The sequence below is a fragment of the Crinia signifera genome, chromosome 1 (genome assembly GCF_055691185.1).
Source record: "Crinia signifera chromosome 1, ASM5569118v1, whole genome shotgun sequence".
NCBI classification, from domain to species: Eukaryota; Metazoa; Chordata; class Amphibia; order Anura; family Myobatrachidae; genus Crinia; species Crinia signifera.
Genome location: NC_139217.1, coordinates 247991164 through 248005992, shown reverse-complemented (window position 1 = coordinate 248005992; position 14829 = coordinate 247991164). Strand labels below are relative to the sequence as shown.

The window sequence follows — 14829 nt, the reverse complement described above, 5'->3', positions numbered from 1 at the left end:
CACTTACCAACATCCCTTGCATTAATTTCAGAATGTCAAATAGCAAAACCAAGGCAAGGCATGCTGGGTTGTGTAGTTCATCAACAGTTGGAGGGCCGCTTATTGCCCACCCTTGTTCTAGAGGATAATAGCTAGAATCTGATTGGTTGCTATGTCAACATCTTTCACTTCTAAAATTAACCCCTAAGAGGTCCAGTTATAATTTATTGAAGTTTAGATGTAACAAATACAATTTCTTATTACCACTATTAATGCAATAAGAAATCCAATAAGAGCCCATTCCAGCAATCTGTAAACTAAAGTGATCACATGGCGGGGGGACAAAAGGAGACTGAGGGGAAAGAGAGGAGGAACATATAAAGGGCACATCGATGGTCCCAGAGGAGGGACCAGCCCACAGTAACTAGACACACACTGTAGGAGTTAGATCTGGGTGGAGGAGGACCTTGATGGCAGACAGAAAAGGGTTATGGGGAGGTAGGAGCCTGGTAAGTGTATTATTTTTATCCTAAAACTGCCCATATTAACTGTAGATGGCAGCCGCACTGCGCCCTGCAATCCAGTACTTTGGTGCCTGTCAAATATTTTCTTTCTTTTGGGGGACCCTTTGCCCCTCTGTTCCAGTGCCTATGACCTTTGGTGTGCAAATGGTCTATTTCTACTCATCAGCATGGACTTGTTTCTACCCTATAGAGATACACCATCATGCTTCTACACTCTTTTCACTGCTTAATACTTCATTCTCTGTTTCTGTTGCCAACATCTGAATTGAACTTGGCCTAGATGAACATGTCTCTTTACTTCCCAAGTTCACCTTTTTTGGTTATACTGTATGGGGTACATTTACTAAGAATCATGTCTGTCTAAAATTGCATTCTTGTGTGATTTGGGTTTGGGGTTTTTTTTTTGCGTCTCTGAGATTTGCTAAAGCCAATCACAGGTGTAAAAACACGATTTGATCTGCAAAAAAATCCACAAAAGACGGACAACATGAAAATACCTGTCAACAGAACAACAAATCAAATGGCAAGTACATTCCATAGAAAACATCACAACACATGTGGTTTTTGTTTTGTTTTTGAAAAATTGTGTTTGGAAATGTGGAACAAACTGGGACCACAAAAGAGATTTCAAAGAAGTCCCTGTATTTCCATGAACCAGCACTGGCTTTACCAGCAAGGCGGTAATGCAGGGTTGCCGACCCTCCCGGAATTTGCGGGAGTCTCCCGAAAATCGGGTCCTTCCTCCCGGCCCCCAGAAGGGTGGGCAACCCTCCCGGAATCAGGGGGACCCCCACTGAGCCCCCCGATCGCGGCATTTATATGCCGCAATCCGCGGGTCTCAGGGGAGGGGGCGGAGCTAAAACGCCACAATCGTGACGTTTTAGCCCCGCCCCCTCCATGGATATCAGTTATTTATGCTATTTGCTGTAATGGGGGCGGGGCTTAATGATGTCACAGTTAAGCCCCGCCCCTAAAACTCGTAATGCAAAATTCTTCTCCCGGAGAGGATTTTTTTAAAGTCGGCAACCCTGCGGTAATGTTATAGCCACGGTACAGGATTCTTCATAAATATATCCATAAGTGTAGATGTGAAAGACTCCCCAGTATTGTTTTTTTATTTATTCAGCTATTAATGCTGTGGAGGGTTACAAGATATGAAGCCTAATATCTGACTAACGCTAATACACTTTTCTAAACTTTTTAACTTATTTTGAAGAAAAGACTTTAAAGTACAGTTCATGGATTCTCAAAATTAGCTTAAATTAGATATTAGAAAAACTAAATACCATGTTTACATTTCTGGAATGCTAAGTCCCTAATTACCTACCTTTGCGGAACATCCAGGAAGTTCATGAAAATCAATTGGTGCTCCTGGATCCTAGAAAGGTGGCCAACTTTTCTGTACACTGATATTGGACACAATGCATAGGAACGCCCAGCTTTCATGGGTATCCCCATGAAAACACTGGACGTTCCCCAGGGAATGCAGGCGGGTTGATGCCTGCCGGGGGCAGAGACTGACGTCACATGACATCAGCGCCCGCCCTCTCGGTGGACTCCGAAATATAAGTCAGTTTAGACCATGGAATGATTTCTCTCCCCTTCGGCCATATGCGAGGGGTTGTGTTCGCGTACATCCCCTCGCATGTTACCAAGGAAATTTGCTGGTTAAGCAGTGAATTTTGCTGCTTACCGAGCCAACTTGAATTAGGCCCCAAGTTTGGAATCACGAAAAAGTGGTAATGCTTCCCAAAAAAATTCTGATGCGCATGTGTTTTACATAATTGTTAAAAAATACTGGTTAAAAATGTATTTCACAATTGTACTTCTTATTAATTATAGCAAACCCTTTTCAGGTCAAGTATCCCTTATCTGAAATGCTTGGAACCACATTTGGTGGGGATAAAGTTTGGGACTACTGCAATTTTTTGGTATATAATTTTTTCAGGGTAATTCAATCTCCTCCTCCCCCTTTTTTTACTGTGCAAAAAAATCCTGTATTCAAGATCTATTCACGAATATGATTGGTAAGTTCTAATAAGTGCAACTGATTATTGTCTTGCTATGTCTCGCAAAACTAGGGAGAACTACCTTGTCCATTGCTAAAGTTGATGGAGAAATGGTTTACCCTGACTTGGTGAAATACCATTCGGCATGCATACTGAGTTAGGCCATAGATTGATTCTCGAAAGAGACACTTAAGCCATGGGTAGCTATAGAGCGAGTTGCTATAATTCCCATTGCTCTCCCCGATCTTATATGGCTACCTCCTTCTGCTGTTCCCCCAGTGCCAATATTTCCAACGGTCATAAATTCCGGCAAACATCTATTAAGTACGGTCATTTCCCACCATGCTGACCCCATGCAGATTTTACTTTTTAAAATGTTAAATCTGCGTTGCCGAATATGGCCACTAGATTGTGGAACCCATATGCCCATGTCGGGATGTTTCTGTCCATCAGAAGATTGAATACCAACTGTCGAATCGGCCGGTATTTCCAACTGTCGGTAATGTTCCAACAGTCGGAAACGAGATTAAATACCCTCATGACTCTCATGTGCAGATCTCCAGAAAAATGGTGCAACGTCCATTTTATTCTCGCAATTTCTGAAGTGCTGCTGCCTTCATTGTGGGACTTAAAAATGGGTGCAGCGTTTGTAGTGGGACACCCCTGGACTCAGGGGCCCACGTGCACCACACACACACACACACACACACACACACACACACACTGCACCCATTATAAATACACCACTGCAGCACACTAGATGTGGGAGGACCTTCAGCTGTCTGGAGTGGAGTGGGGAGGTAATATTATATGAACCACTATGTAACGTTATTGGCTTATATCAGAAAATTTCAATATATAACTTTAATAATCAGTTTGTTTCATAACTTGCTATAAATGCAAATATTCTGATTATAAGCCACATGCCTAGAGGTGTCACTCGCTGGAGCCATACTTACCTATGTCTTAGTGCTCCTGTCTGGGAGAAGCCTGGAGAGAAGACAGTGACATTCAGTTCTGGAGGCAGGATTGATGCTGATATCATTAAGCCCCACCACAGCTCCGAACAAAATGCCATGATTCACAGTTCTACTGAGAGGGGACAGGTTTAAAATGATCCAAATGATGCAATTTGCCCTAATTTCCCTTCTCCCCCTCCCTGAAGCGCCCCGATCAATGACATTCACCTATGTGCCGAGGGTGATGCGGGGGGTCCAGGAGATTGTGAGGGACTTGGCCACCAGGAATGCCATACGATTTTCGTGAGCCGCCCGTTACGAGAGGGTAGTCAGATATGTCTGGGGACATGTGCCAGCCAGATTATGCCCTGTGATTCTTTTTCTGGAGGTGGCATTATGTTTTTATTTTTTATTTTTCAACTGGTGGGGGAGCAGTGAATTGTGGTACGTGATTGGATGCGGAGTGAGGCTGTTTCTGCAATGGTGGTCTGATGGTGTTCAATAACATTGTGCCCCACTGGCATCTGTTGCACACCGCCGTCCGGGCTGCGCTGCACCCGGACGGACGGCGGATGCGGCACAGAGTGACGTGGCTGGGGACATTGCCGGGCAGCGTCCCAAGCCTCACTCTGAGACGGAGCGTCGGAACGTTGCTAGGCAACGTCCCCGAGCTTCCACCCGGCGGCCGCGAGCGCGCGCGCCGGACGTCAGTCAAGCGGCGCGAAGTTCAAATAAATAGCCGGTGTCTGCTGGGCACAGACGCCGGTTATAGTTTTTTGCATGTCTTGCAGCCAGCTTCTTTATCTCTGGTCCCCGAGGTCCTTGGTCCCCGGTTTTTGATCTTGAGAGATCTGCTCCTTCTTTCCCGTGTTTCCAGCTTGTTCCAGGTGGTTCCAGCGGTGTCCAGCTCCGGTTTGTGAGCCTGCATCCGACCCACAGTCTCCACCTTCCGTGGGTCATGTAAGTGCTACAGTGGAGCCCTGGTCTCATTTTCTCCTGGTCTCAGAGCCCTCCGGGGCTTCGCCCCTCCGTGGGCTTGTTGTTATCATCCTCCCTTTTGTTCTATCTTCTATTCTCCCTCCAGCATATATTCTCTTGTCCTTTTGTCTTTCATTAAGATTTCTGTTTAGGTAGGAGATTCTTCCATCCTCTGGATTCCTGCTTTGGGAGTCACTGTCCCTGTGGTGTGTCTTGCTGGGGACTCCCCTCTGCCAGCTGGTGTCTGCGACTAGGTCGCTTCCCCCGTCTTGGCCAAGTGCCGGCAGTTAGGGGCCGTTTCCCAGTTAGGTCCAGTAGTCAGCTTGTCCTCTTGGGTAACCCCGTGGCGATCGCTTTCCTCTTGTCTCTACCTAAGACCTAGCTGCATCGGGGTCGGAGCGGGCCTAACTTGCTCCTTCGGACAGGCGAAGCCTAGCTCTGCAGGGGTTTGCCATCTGCCTCTGGGACTCAACAGAGTGAGTGTAGGATCCACTGTGGCCGTCCTATCCGGCGGTCCCGGCTACGGGCTCACGCCTGACCTTCAGACCTCTAGTAACCAGCCGTTATCTCCAGCGCCCAGACTAGGGCATCGTAACAGCATCTGTACTATTTATTACTGTTTTTTGCACACTGTATATATATATATATATATATATATATATATATATACATATATATACAGTGCAAACTGAAGTGTTGAGCTAAGACTGACAGTCTCACAACACAGCAGTATCGCACGGGTGTTATAATATAGAAACAGCAAAGATCCTAACATAAAAATGAGTTTTGTGTATTTAGGGATAACACTACCCTAACTTGGAAAATGAATGTTGATGCATGTAGTAATTGTTGTATACAGTTAAGCTGCAGTACATCTAAGAAATGAACAACTTACTTTTCATACACTGAGACACGTCTATTATAGTATGGTTAATGCTCTAGACAGTGAGTCATGTTTTATTGCAGTGAGGCCACACATGAAAGATCCTAGTAGTCTCTCATTTCCTACTGATCTCATTCACCATGAATTCAGCACACTAGTGAATTAAGCGGAAAGCAGTTCCCATGCACATCTCCCTGTGCAAGACAGCTTTTACTTATTATTATTCATTTTATTTTTTGTGTTGTCCAGAGAACAAGAGAAGCTGAGGTTTGGGAATTGTGAGGAGTGCAGATATCCGGGCTGGTAGACCTTTAAGGAAACGAGGCTTAACCCCATATGCACTAAGAAGGACTCAGGACACGAAGTTCTAACATCCGCAGCCCAGCTCCGCCGCGCCATCGCCTACATAATTATCACATATGCTCTAACATATGCGACAATTATGGCAAAGGACAGCTCTTGCGTTAAGAGCTGTCCTTTGCGGTGAGTCAGCAGGTCCTGGCGGCTCCCCCTCCCTCCCTATACGTGGCGCTGGTGCTGCTGCTGCGGCAGGGGGCTGACTCTCCTCCTCCCTGCACCCGGAAGAGGATCACAGTGCAGGGAGGAGGAGGTCACAGGTCCTGGCAGCACAGCTCTGTGCTGCCCGGACACAGGTGAGGGGGGGGAGTTGGTGCGGGGCAGCAGTGGGTCCCGGTAGAAGCCCATAGGCTTCAATGGGGCATCGCCAGCTTTTGCTGGCGATGCCCCCCGTTGCGGTAACCTGGCGGGGGATGTTTAGAGCATTCCAAAATGCGGTAAAAACCCGTTCATGACTAATACTAGCTACCTAATGAAATGGCATGTAAAGTAAAGTATGTAAGTGTATATACAGAAGTGTATGTACACTCACACGCACTATAGATACACATTGCATGGTGAAACCCCATATGCAAGCATATACAGCCCTGGTGCAGCATCAGCATAATTATGTAAAGAAAACAGAAAGGTGCCCTGCATGCAGGAGCTTGGGGGCAGATTCAGGATCACTAGGTGTGATCCGAATACGGACCCGGTCCCGATGTTCGGGGGTTTGCGCATGCACATATCTGCACATGTGCAAACCCCAGCAGGGAACCATTTTAGCGAGTTACGCACGTTCGCTGCGAGGGCCGGGGGGGGGGGGGCGGGAGCAGGGGAACGTCCAGCATTTTATGGAATTCCCCATAAAAATACCGGGTGTTTCCCTGGGAACGCAGGCGGGTCACATGATGTCAGCGCCCGCCCCCTCTTTGGCAGACACCGACGTAAATAAAAGTCAGTTTAGACTGACTTATTTCCGTAGGGGAGAAAAATGTATTTATTATCATTTATTTATATAGCGCACACATATTCCGCAGCGCTTTACAGAGTATAGTTCAACACTCACATCAGTCCCTGCCCCAGTGGAGCTTACAGTCTATATTCCCTACCACATATACACACATATTCCTTCTAGGGTTAATTTGTTGGGAGCCAATTGACCTATCTGTATATTTTTGGATTGTGGGAGAAAACCGGAGTACCCTGAGGAAACCCACGCAAGTACGGGGAGAATATACAAATTCTGCACAGTTAGGGCCATTGTGGGAATCAAACCCATGACCTCAGAGCTATGATGCAGTAATGCTAACCATTACACCGTCCGTGATGCCCCGTATCCATTGCAACCATCGAATGATTTCTCTACCCTTCGGCCCCATACAAGGGGATGTGTTTGCATACATCCCCTCGCATGTTACCAAAGGGGATTTGGCAGATGACAGGCATTCGGCCAGGCAGCGGGCGGCGCTTAGCAGCAACTGACCACTGCTTAGCAAGCGGTACTGATTTAGGCCCTTGGTTACAAAATAACCATATCTGCAAAATAATAAAATTAACATTTATAAAACAAATAAAAATAAAGATATTGACCAGGGGAATATTAAGAGGCTAAGGGGCCTGTGTGCAGTCTCCATCTCACCTCAATTAAATGCAAAAATAAACATTGAATTCTCCCTGATAAAGATGAAAGCTAATAATGCACAAGTTCCCTGTGTTTGCCTTTGTTCTTTCGGTATGCATAAGAACTAAAAGATGATTTTTAAGGCTGTCCTCCACTGTGATTAGCTGAAGACCCCATACACTATGCAATTTGGGCACATTTAGATGTCACGTGGTCATGATAGGAATGTCATCATGATTAAATAACATTAAAGCCCTCTTTGTTGCATTCTCTTGTGCAAAAGCTGCAAAAAGTCTCATGGGGCCTTAAACAAGAGATGGACGCCCACGTGTGCTCTGTAAGAGGGTGGCTGAGGGGTTTGGGGTCCAGGGGGAGGGGGGGAGAGAGACTGGCTACCTCTCAAGGGGGGTAGGAAGGTCCACCCGATTTTCAAAAGCCTCCTGGCAGTCCCTGAAGGGTAGGCAAGTATAGTTTTACACAACTTCCACAAAGTTTTAACGAACCTGGACTCCCAGATAGTGCTGTTATTTCAGGTTATTTCAGAAAATGGCGACATAGGGGTGTGAGAACAGGAATAAAAACAAGAGAACACAATCTCTATGAGGGGACCCCTGTGTAGGTTACATCTTCCGCCTTAACTAGCAGTACAGCTCTGCTTTAAACTTCCATGATCCCTGTCACAAATTGCAGCAGAAAAGATGTGCCAAAGAGATGTATCGTTATATTTCTGCAGCACAATAACAGGCCTGGGAGAGGGGAAATCGGCACTTGCAGTCTATTCATTATATACATAGTATACAAATTAATATTTATTCGATTTTTTTTCATACTACAAAAAACATATTTTAAAATACGTGCCATTTTCTGATCATCTATACCAATAAAAAACAGAAACTACTCATCATAGCATAACATCGAACAAGTGAATGTATGCAGTACAGTAGTGCATACTGCAATCATACCTTATCATTCATCAGCTGCCCATACACGTTCCATTTAACGGATCCGTTCAGGACTTAATTAGTACACATCGCACCGCATGCCTTGTGCATGCAATGCGATGCGATGTGTAGCTAGTACAAAAAGTAGGTGCAGCACATACTTTTTGTACCATACTATGTACTGAACGGAGCCGGTCCACAACGTACCGTGTATGGGCAGCTATCGGGAGAAACTTACTAAGATGGGAGTTCTGTTTCACATGGGATGTTGCTATGAGCAACCAATCAGATACTATTATCTTCTAGAAGGTGCTAAATAAATAGAAAGTAGATTCTGATTGGTTGCCCATAGCAACATTTCAATTGAAATAGTACTCCCACCTTATACCCCTTTCACATCAGCCTAAAATCCTGGGAAAATTTGCCAGGATTTCAACCCTGCAATGGATCACGGTTGTTCCTGGGTTCAACCCAGGGTCCCTAGCAGGTGTGAAAGGGGTAGGGCGTACTTACCCGGGTTGCCGGTCCACAGTGCGAGTGATCAGGCTGGGAATCCACACAGGCAGCGGGCGCAGATGACAGGACAGGCTGCGGATGAAGATGACGCAGCTCTCTGGTGCCCTCACTGCCGCTGGAGAGCTGCTTCATCTGCACCCGCCGTCTGACCTGTCATCTGCGCCCGCCGTCTGTGTGGAACATCTGCCTGCACCAAAGACCAGCAACCCAGGGTGAGTATTGTCCACCGCCTCTGCCGCCATCCCAGCTCCTGGCCACCTTCTGGCTTCCTCCTGCCTCCTCCCCACTTCCTGCCCACCTCCTTCCCACACCAGAAAATGCAGGGACTAGTATGAAAGGGGCCAACCCGGGAATGCCCCGGCATGATCCTGGGCCGAATTCCCAGGTGGGTCCCTGCATTTTCTGGTGTGAAAGGGGTTAGTAAATTTCCCCCATAGTGTGAAAGGTTTATGGGACTAATAGTCTGTGTTCCTGTGTAAACACTAATTATCCTGATTATTATTCATAGACAAATTACAGAAACTTTGTCTATGACTTTTCTTCTTAAAAAATTCTCCTTTTTTCTATATTCACAACATGAGAAAATTTCAATCCCTCTCCACTCCTACCTTTGACAAAAATGCATGCATATTACACTGACAAAAGACAGGACACCAAACTGACAGACAGTGCAGCCGACATATGGTCCTAGGCAGTGACAGGGATCCAGGTATTTCAGTACAACCTCTATGCTAGCCCCTGCTCTGCGCTCCTCCTCCGTATGTAGGGACCAGCGCATATATAGTGAACCCCTGTTTATGCTTTTTAGTTTCTTCAGTTGCCTTCCAGGAGCTGAAAATGGGTCTCAGAAGGAGGAGCCTGCAGGGCTGTTGGACAAATATTGCCGATTCCTCAAAACAAAATATTGCTATGAATTCAGCCTCTTGCTTACAAACATCCCAACATCCACTCATTTTGCTGAGCTAGGCATCTGGAACACACACATTTGTTACCGTACATTGCTTTTTAAACTATCCATCCATGTCATTATGTCATAGTTTGTTGCATTTATTATTTGTATCTCTTGCCGTGCACCTTCTGTTAATGCATTTTCCTGCAGACCCATAAATACACATAAATAAATATATTAGGTAATATGTAGGCACAGATTTGAATTTCATGAGAAACATTCTTTAATAAAGGTTAAGAAGAGCTTCTTCCTTAAGGCATTTAAGACTCCCAGGCTGTGCTCTGAAATGTGTAATGCACTTCTCACCAGGTGTTATTGCTTAAGTAATGAGTAATTATTGAATTTATTTTTAAAGTGTGAAAGGTTGTCATGATATTTATGAGCTCTTAAGGGTCCCCTTTACCTTTTCGTTGTCATCGTTGCATATGTGGTCTTGATGCACTGGCTGACACTGAAACGAGGGGCCCAAATGACCTACACAAGAAAACAAGAAAAGGAATATATCATTGCTAGTATAGAATAACCCTAAAGTAGCACTTATCAGCACACTAATGCACCGGCACCCACAATCATGACGTACCACATTATTCTAATAGATTATCAAGCACACTTTTCTATTTTAAAATAATTTTAAAATGCATACAATTTTAAGCTACGCTTAACTGTAGTAATCTACACTTCAGGATAATGTTTTTCAGGATGATCTACTGAAAATGACCCCCAACTATGTGTATTTGCAAAAGTTTTATACATACATATTTCCTAATTCATAAAAAGATGATTCTCAAATATTTATTTTGGTACTTGTGTAGTTATGCTGTCAGCGTAGCGTTCCTGTCAGAATCAGTGTAGTGTTACCGCGGCCGCTTAAGCATCCCTGGCTATGTTATCAGCGTAGGCTGCCGCCGTGAAACTACACAAGTAACTACCATACTGTTGCCGGGAACAGCATCTCTGTCCCCGGCGTCCCTGGCAAGCCTACTCAGCGCCTCTCTCACACCGCCGGCGCCAGCATGATCCCCTCTCTTTGGTGGAGAGGGGATCATGCTGGCTCCGGTAGAGAGGCGCTCTATCTATTTGACATGCAGGAGGTCGGGTCGGGTGGACGCGTAACGCGTCCCCTCGCAGGAATTTCTGCACTCTCCATGCTTCAGGCTGCCGTGGATAATGGGGGTTTAAAAAGCCGCTACAGAACCCCTTACCCTGTCGGCAGGGTTGCTGTACCCTGCCGTAATAGCTACTCAGACGCAGGAGCGTCTCATTGCTGGAGCGTGTGAGACTCTCCGCCGGCGCCAGCATGATCCCCTCTCCCCAAAGAGAGGGGATCATGCTGGCGCCGGCGGTGTGAGAGAGGCGCTGAGTAGGCTTGCCAGGGACGCCGGGGACAGAGATGCAGTTCCTGGCAACAGTACGGTAGTTACTTGTGTAGTTTCACAGCGGCAGCCTACGCTGATAATGTAGCTTAGGCTGCCACCGTGAAAATACACAAGTCAGGCAGCCATTGGGCTACGCTGGTAACGTAGCTTAGGCTGTCGCAGTGAAACTACACAAGCTGCCGCCGTGAAACTACAGAAGCACCTTTATTTTATTTAAAAGTTACATCTTTTAAAGAGTGCACCAACACTGAGTTGTCAATGTTAAAAGAGAAAAAAAAAAAAACACCAACAGCAATATGTATCCATGACCATATCCCAAGTTCTAGTGACTTGGGATGGTAAGGGAACAGGTGAGCCCAAATGAACCTGGAGGTGGTCTGTGTGGTGCAGGGGCATCCTAGTTGGGAAACTCTTCAATTCTGAGATAGAACAGCACATAGAGGCCGATTCAGACCTACCTGCTAGGCTGCAGCATGTTTAGGGCCTAGTGAGCAATTAACGTCACAATGCCAAATGCACACCCCCTGCCGTACAAATCCATATGCAGAGCTGCGAACGGATGTGTACGGGTCACATCCGTTTGCTAGTACCAGCAGGAGGAGAAATTCTTCAATGGTTACTTACCATCAAAGAATTTCTCCTCCTCTGCTTGGTGCTTGCAGCCGCACCATACCAACCAACCAGCTCCTACAGTTACTACTGTATTATTTTTGAAACACAGCATGTAACATGGCAGATAGGTGCTGATTGGTATCTTAGTGAGGACAGGGCTTCAATGACAGGTGCAGTGTTATTACAGAAGAAGGAAAACAAAGGTAGCCACATATCCCAGAAGTATGCCGAGAGCAACACACCAACAGTCAAAATCCTGACGGATTTGTGCTATGGATATAAACTCCACCTCTCATTCATGCAGCCTGTCAACTTCAGCAGCCTAAACCTACCCGTTCCTAAACTCCCCACCTTCTGTACTTTACTTATGGGCAGGATCCTTCGGGATTCTGTTGGAATCCTTACCACATTCCAAAGGTTGTTCTCCCACAGTGTAGTGATATGAGGCTTTTGCCACACAGGTGCAGTAAAATTGTGGCGTTTAATACCCCTCTACCTTAAATAGTTCATATATTCAACTTGTTTAAATACATTTTGGTAGTGTTGACATGTTTATTTTGTGTTATTTGCACATCAGTACATTTTGCTTTGGGGATGAAGCACATGACAAGTGAATTTATAGATTATACTATGAAGTCTGAGCCAACAACACAGCAAACATTCCTTAATGCAGGGATATTTTAATGCTGCCATACCCTGGGATTATCTGAGGCCCCTTGGGACAGAGAACCTATTTACTGCAGGTTGTTAATTCATAAAGTATTATTGGCAATCCTTAGTTCTATATAGATAAAGGCAGTTATAAATTATTGATATGTAGTCAGCAAAGAGATACCACATGGAAATACTTGACTTTGGATCTCATTTTGTACAGTTGCCAAGATGGCCTACAATTTAAGGCTGCCAAGTAGATACATTTATCTACCTCACACACAGTGGTGAGAGGAGGTTATGGAACTACACCCTCCATATGATACAAATATAAATGCTTTAATACAGAAGTTTAAAATAACTACCAAAATTGTTGTTGCTAATATCCCACATATTATCATACAAGTCTATATTTATTAAACTGCAGATTCAAAATCACACTCTGGGAGTGCAATTATACAGAGGCTTGGGGCAAAGATACCTGTACTTGTCACAGGATGGTCTCTGCCATAGTGCTCCATATTTCATACTTTGCATTGTTATTGTAATACAATACATATGTGATGTTAACACAGGCTTGCCTACCCTCTCAGAATGGCCGGGAAGCTCCTGAAAAACGAGTCCGCCTCCCCCCCCCCCCCCCCCCCGGGGAAGGTGGGCAATTCTCCCGCTGCCTACGCTCCCCCCTTCCTTGCTGGTTCAATTACAGCAAATCGTGGGTCCCCTGAGAGGGGGCAGGGCTAAAATGATGTAATAGCGGCATTTTGCGTCATTTAAGCCCTGTCCCCTCTCCGCGGCCAGCAAATCACAGAGTTTGATGGCATGGGGGTTGGGGCCAAGTGATGTCAGCCTTGCCCCACCCCCCTGACTTGTTGCCTCTCCGGGGTTGTCCCGGAGAGGTAAAAATCAAAGTGGGCAAGTATGTGTTAACATATGTACAAACTGATATAAATCTGTATACTGGTAGGTTAATTGGCTCCCAACAAAAATGTTTGTGAGTACATGTGGTAGGGAATATCGATTGTAAGCTCCACTGGGGCAGGGACTGATGTGAATGGTCAAATATTCTTTGTAAAGTGCAGCGGAATATGTCTGTGCTATATAAATGGTAATAAATAAATAAATAATCTGTGAGCCCTGCTGTCCTTGCTCATTAGGAATGCATCAGTATTGAAAGTATGGTGGCCAATCCTGGGATTTGCAGGATCCCAGGATTCGGCCCTAAAATTTCTGAGATTTGAGTCCCACATTGGAGTTTCCAATCCTGAGGTTTCGGGGTTAGATTGTGCATGTGCAATCTAATGCTGTGCACCTGCTCAAACGCTGTCCAGCTGCTTCTGTCTGCCGGCAGTACCGCTACTCCCCCACACTGCAGCCCCACTCCTGGCCTCACCGCCCACCCTTTTTGTGAGAAAATCTACAGTGCAGCCGGTTTGAGGTGGCGTTTTTTTATTTATTAGGGAGGTCGATGCCGAGAATCCCAGGATTGAGCATTTTACAATCCCAGGATTTGAAAAAATGCCCTGGGATCCCTTGAAAGCTATATATGGCAACTACAGTTTAATGCCAAAAAAAGGCAAAATTATGCACTTGGGTCTCAAAAATCCAAAGACTAAATATAGTATAAATGGCACTATAATGAAAACTACTGAGGAAGAGAGGGATCTACAGTAGGTGCCACTATTTCAGGGGACTTAAAGGCAGGTAGGCAATGTAACAAAGCAATGAAGAATGCAAGTCAGATGCTTGGTTGCATAGGGAGAGGTATCAGCAGTAGAAAGAAAGAAGTAATAATGCCACTGTATAAGTCATTGGTACGACCTCATCTATGCCCCTTTCAGACCGCACTTTAAAAACGGTATATTGCCGTTTTTTTACCGTTTTAAAACGGTAATGTGTGCGGTCTGAAAGGTGCAGGACCACTTAACCGGTTAGAAAAAAACGTTTTTTCTAACCGGTTAAAATGCAGGGTCCTACCCGTTTCAGAACCGGTATTTTAGGCTAAAAATCGGTTCTGAAACGGTATTTAGGACCCAGCCAATGAGCTGGGTCCTAAATTCAGCACAGTGAATACTTAATGAGCGCTCATTAAGTATTCACAGTACTTTAGCCCCCCCGCGCGCGTGTCGACACCCCCCGCGCGCGTGTCGACGCCCCCCCCCCCCGTGTCGACTTACCCCGTGCCGGTATCTCCGTTGTGGTTCCCGGCACTGCAGCTCAGTATGCTCGGAAAGCACTTATGAAAAAAGTGTCTTTCAGAAAATGGCTGCCCCCATACGAAAGACAGTTTTTTTAAACTGGGTTTCCTATGGGGCAGCCATTTTCTGGAAGACACGCGCGAGGGGGGGGGGGAGCTGCACGGAGGGGAGGGCTGAAGGCTGCACTGGCTTTGACCCTGTATATTACCGTTTAAGTGCTGCGGTGTGAAAGGGGTTTTATCTGGCAGACCCGTTTTTGGAAACGTTTCCAAATACAGGGTCAAAGCCAGATAT

The 14829-nt window shown here is 45.7% G+C and overlaps 1 protein-coding gene across 4 annotated transcripts in view; it reads right to left on the bottom strand.

Moving 5' to 3' along the window:
* RNF38 (ring finger protein 38) overlaps positions 1-14829 on the bottom strand; it is a 204535-nt gene that overhangs the window by 64543 nt on the left and 125163 nt on the right. For all 4 annotated transcript variants that reach the window (XM_083179862.1, XM_083179867.1, XM_083179851.1 and 1 more), the window contains exon 2: positions 10102-10172. In XM_083179862.1, the coding sequence (XP_083035988.1) occupies positions 10102-10172 (71 nt within the window). The remainder of the gene's footprint in view (positions 1-10101; positions 10173-14829) is intronic.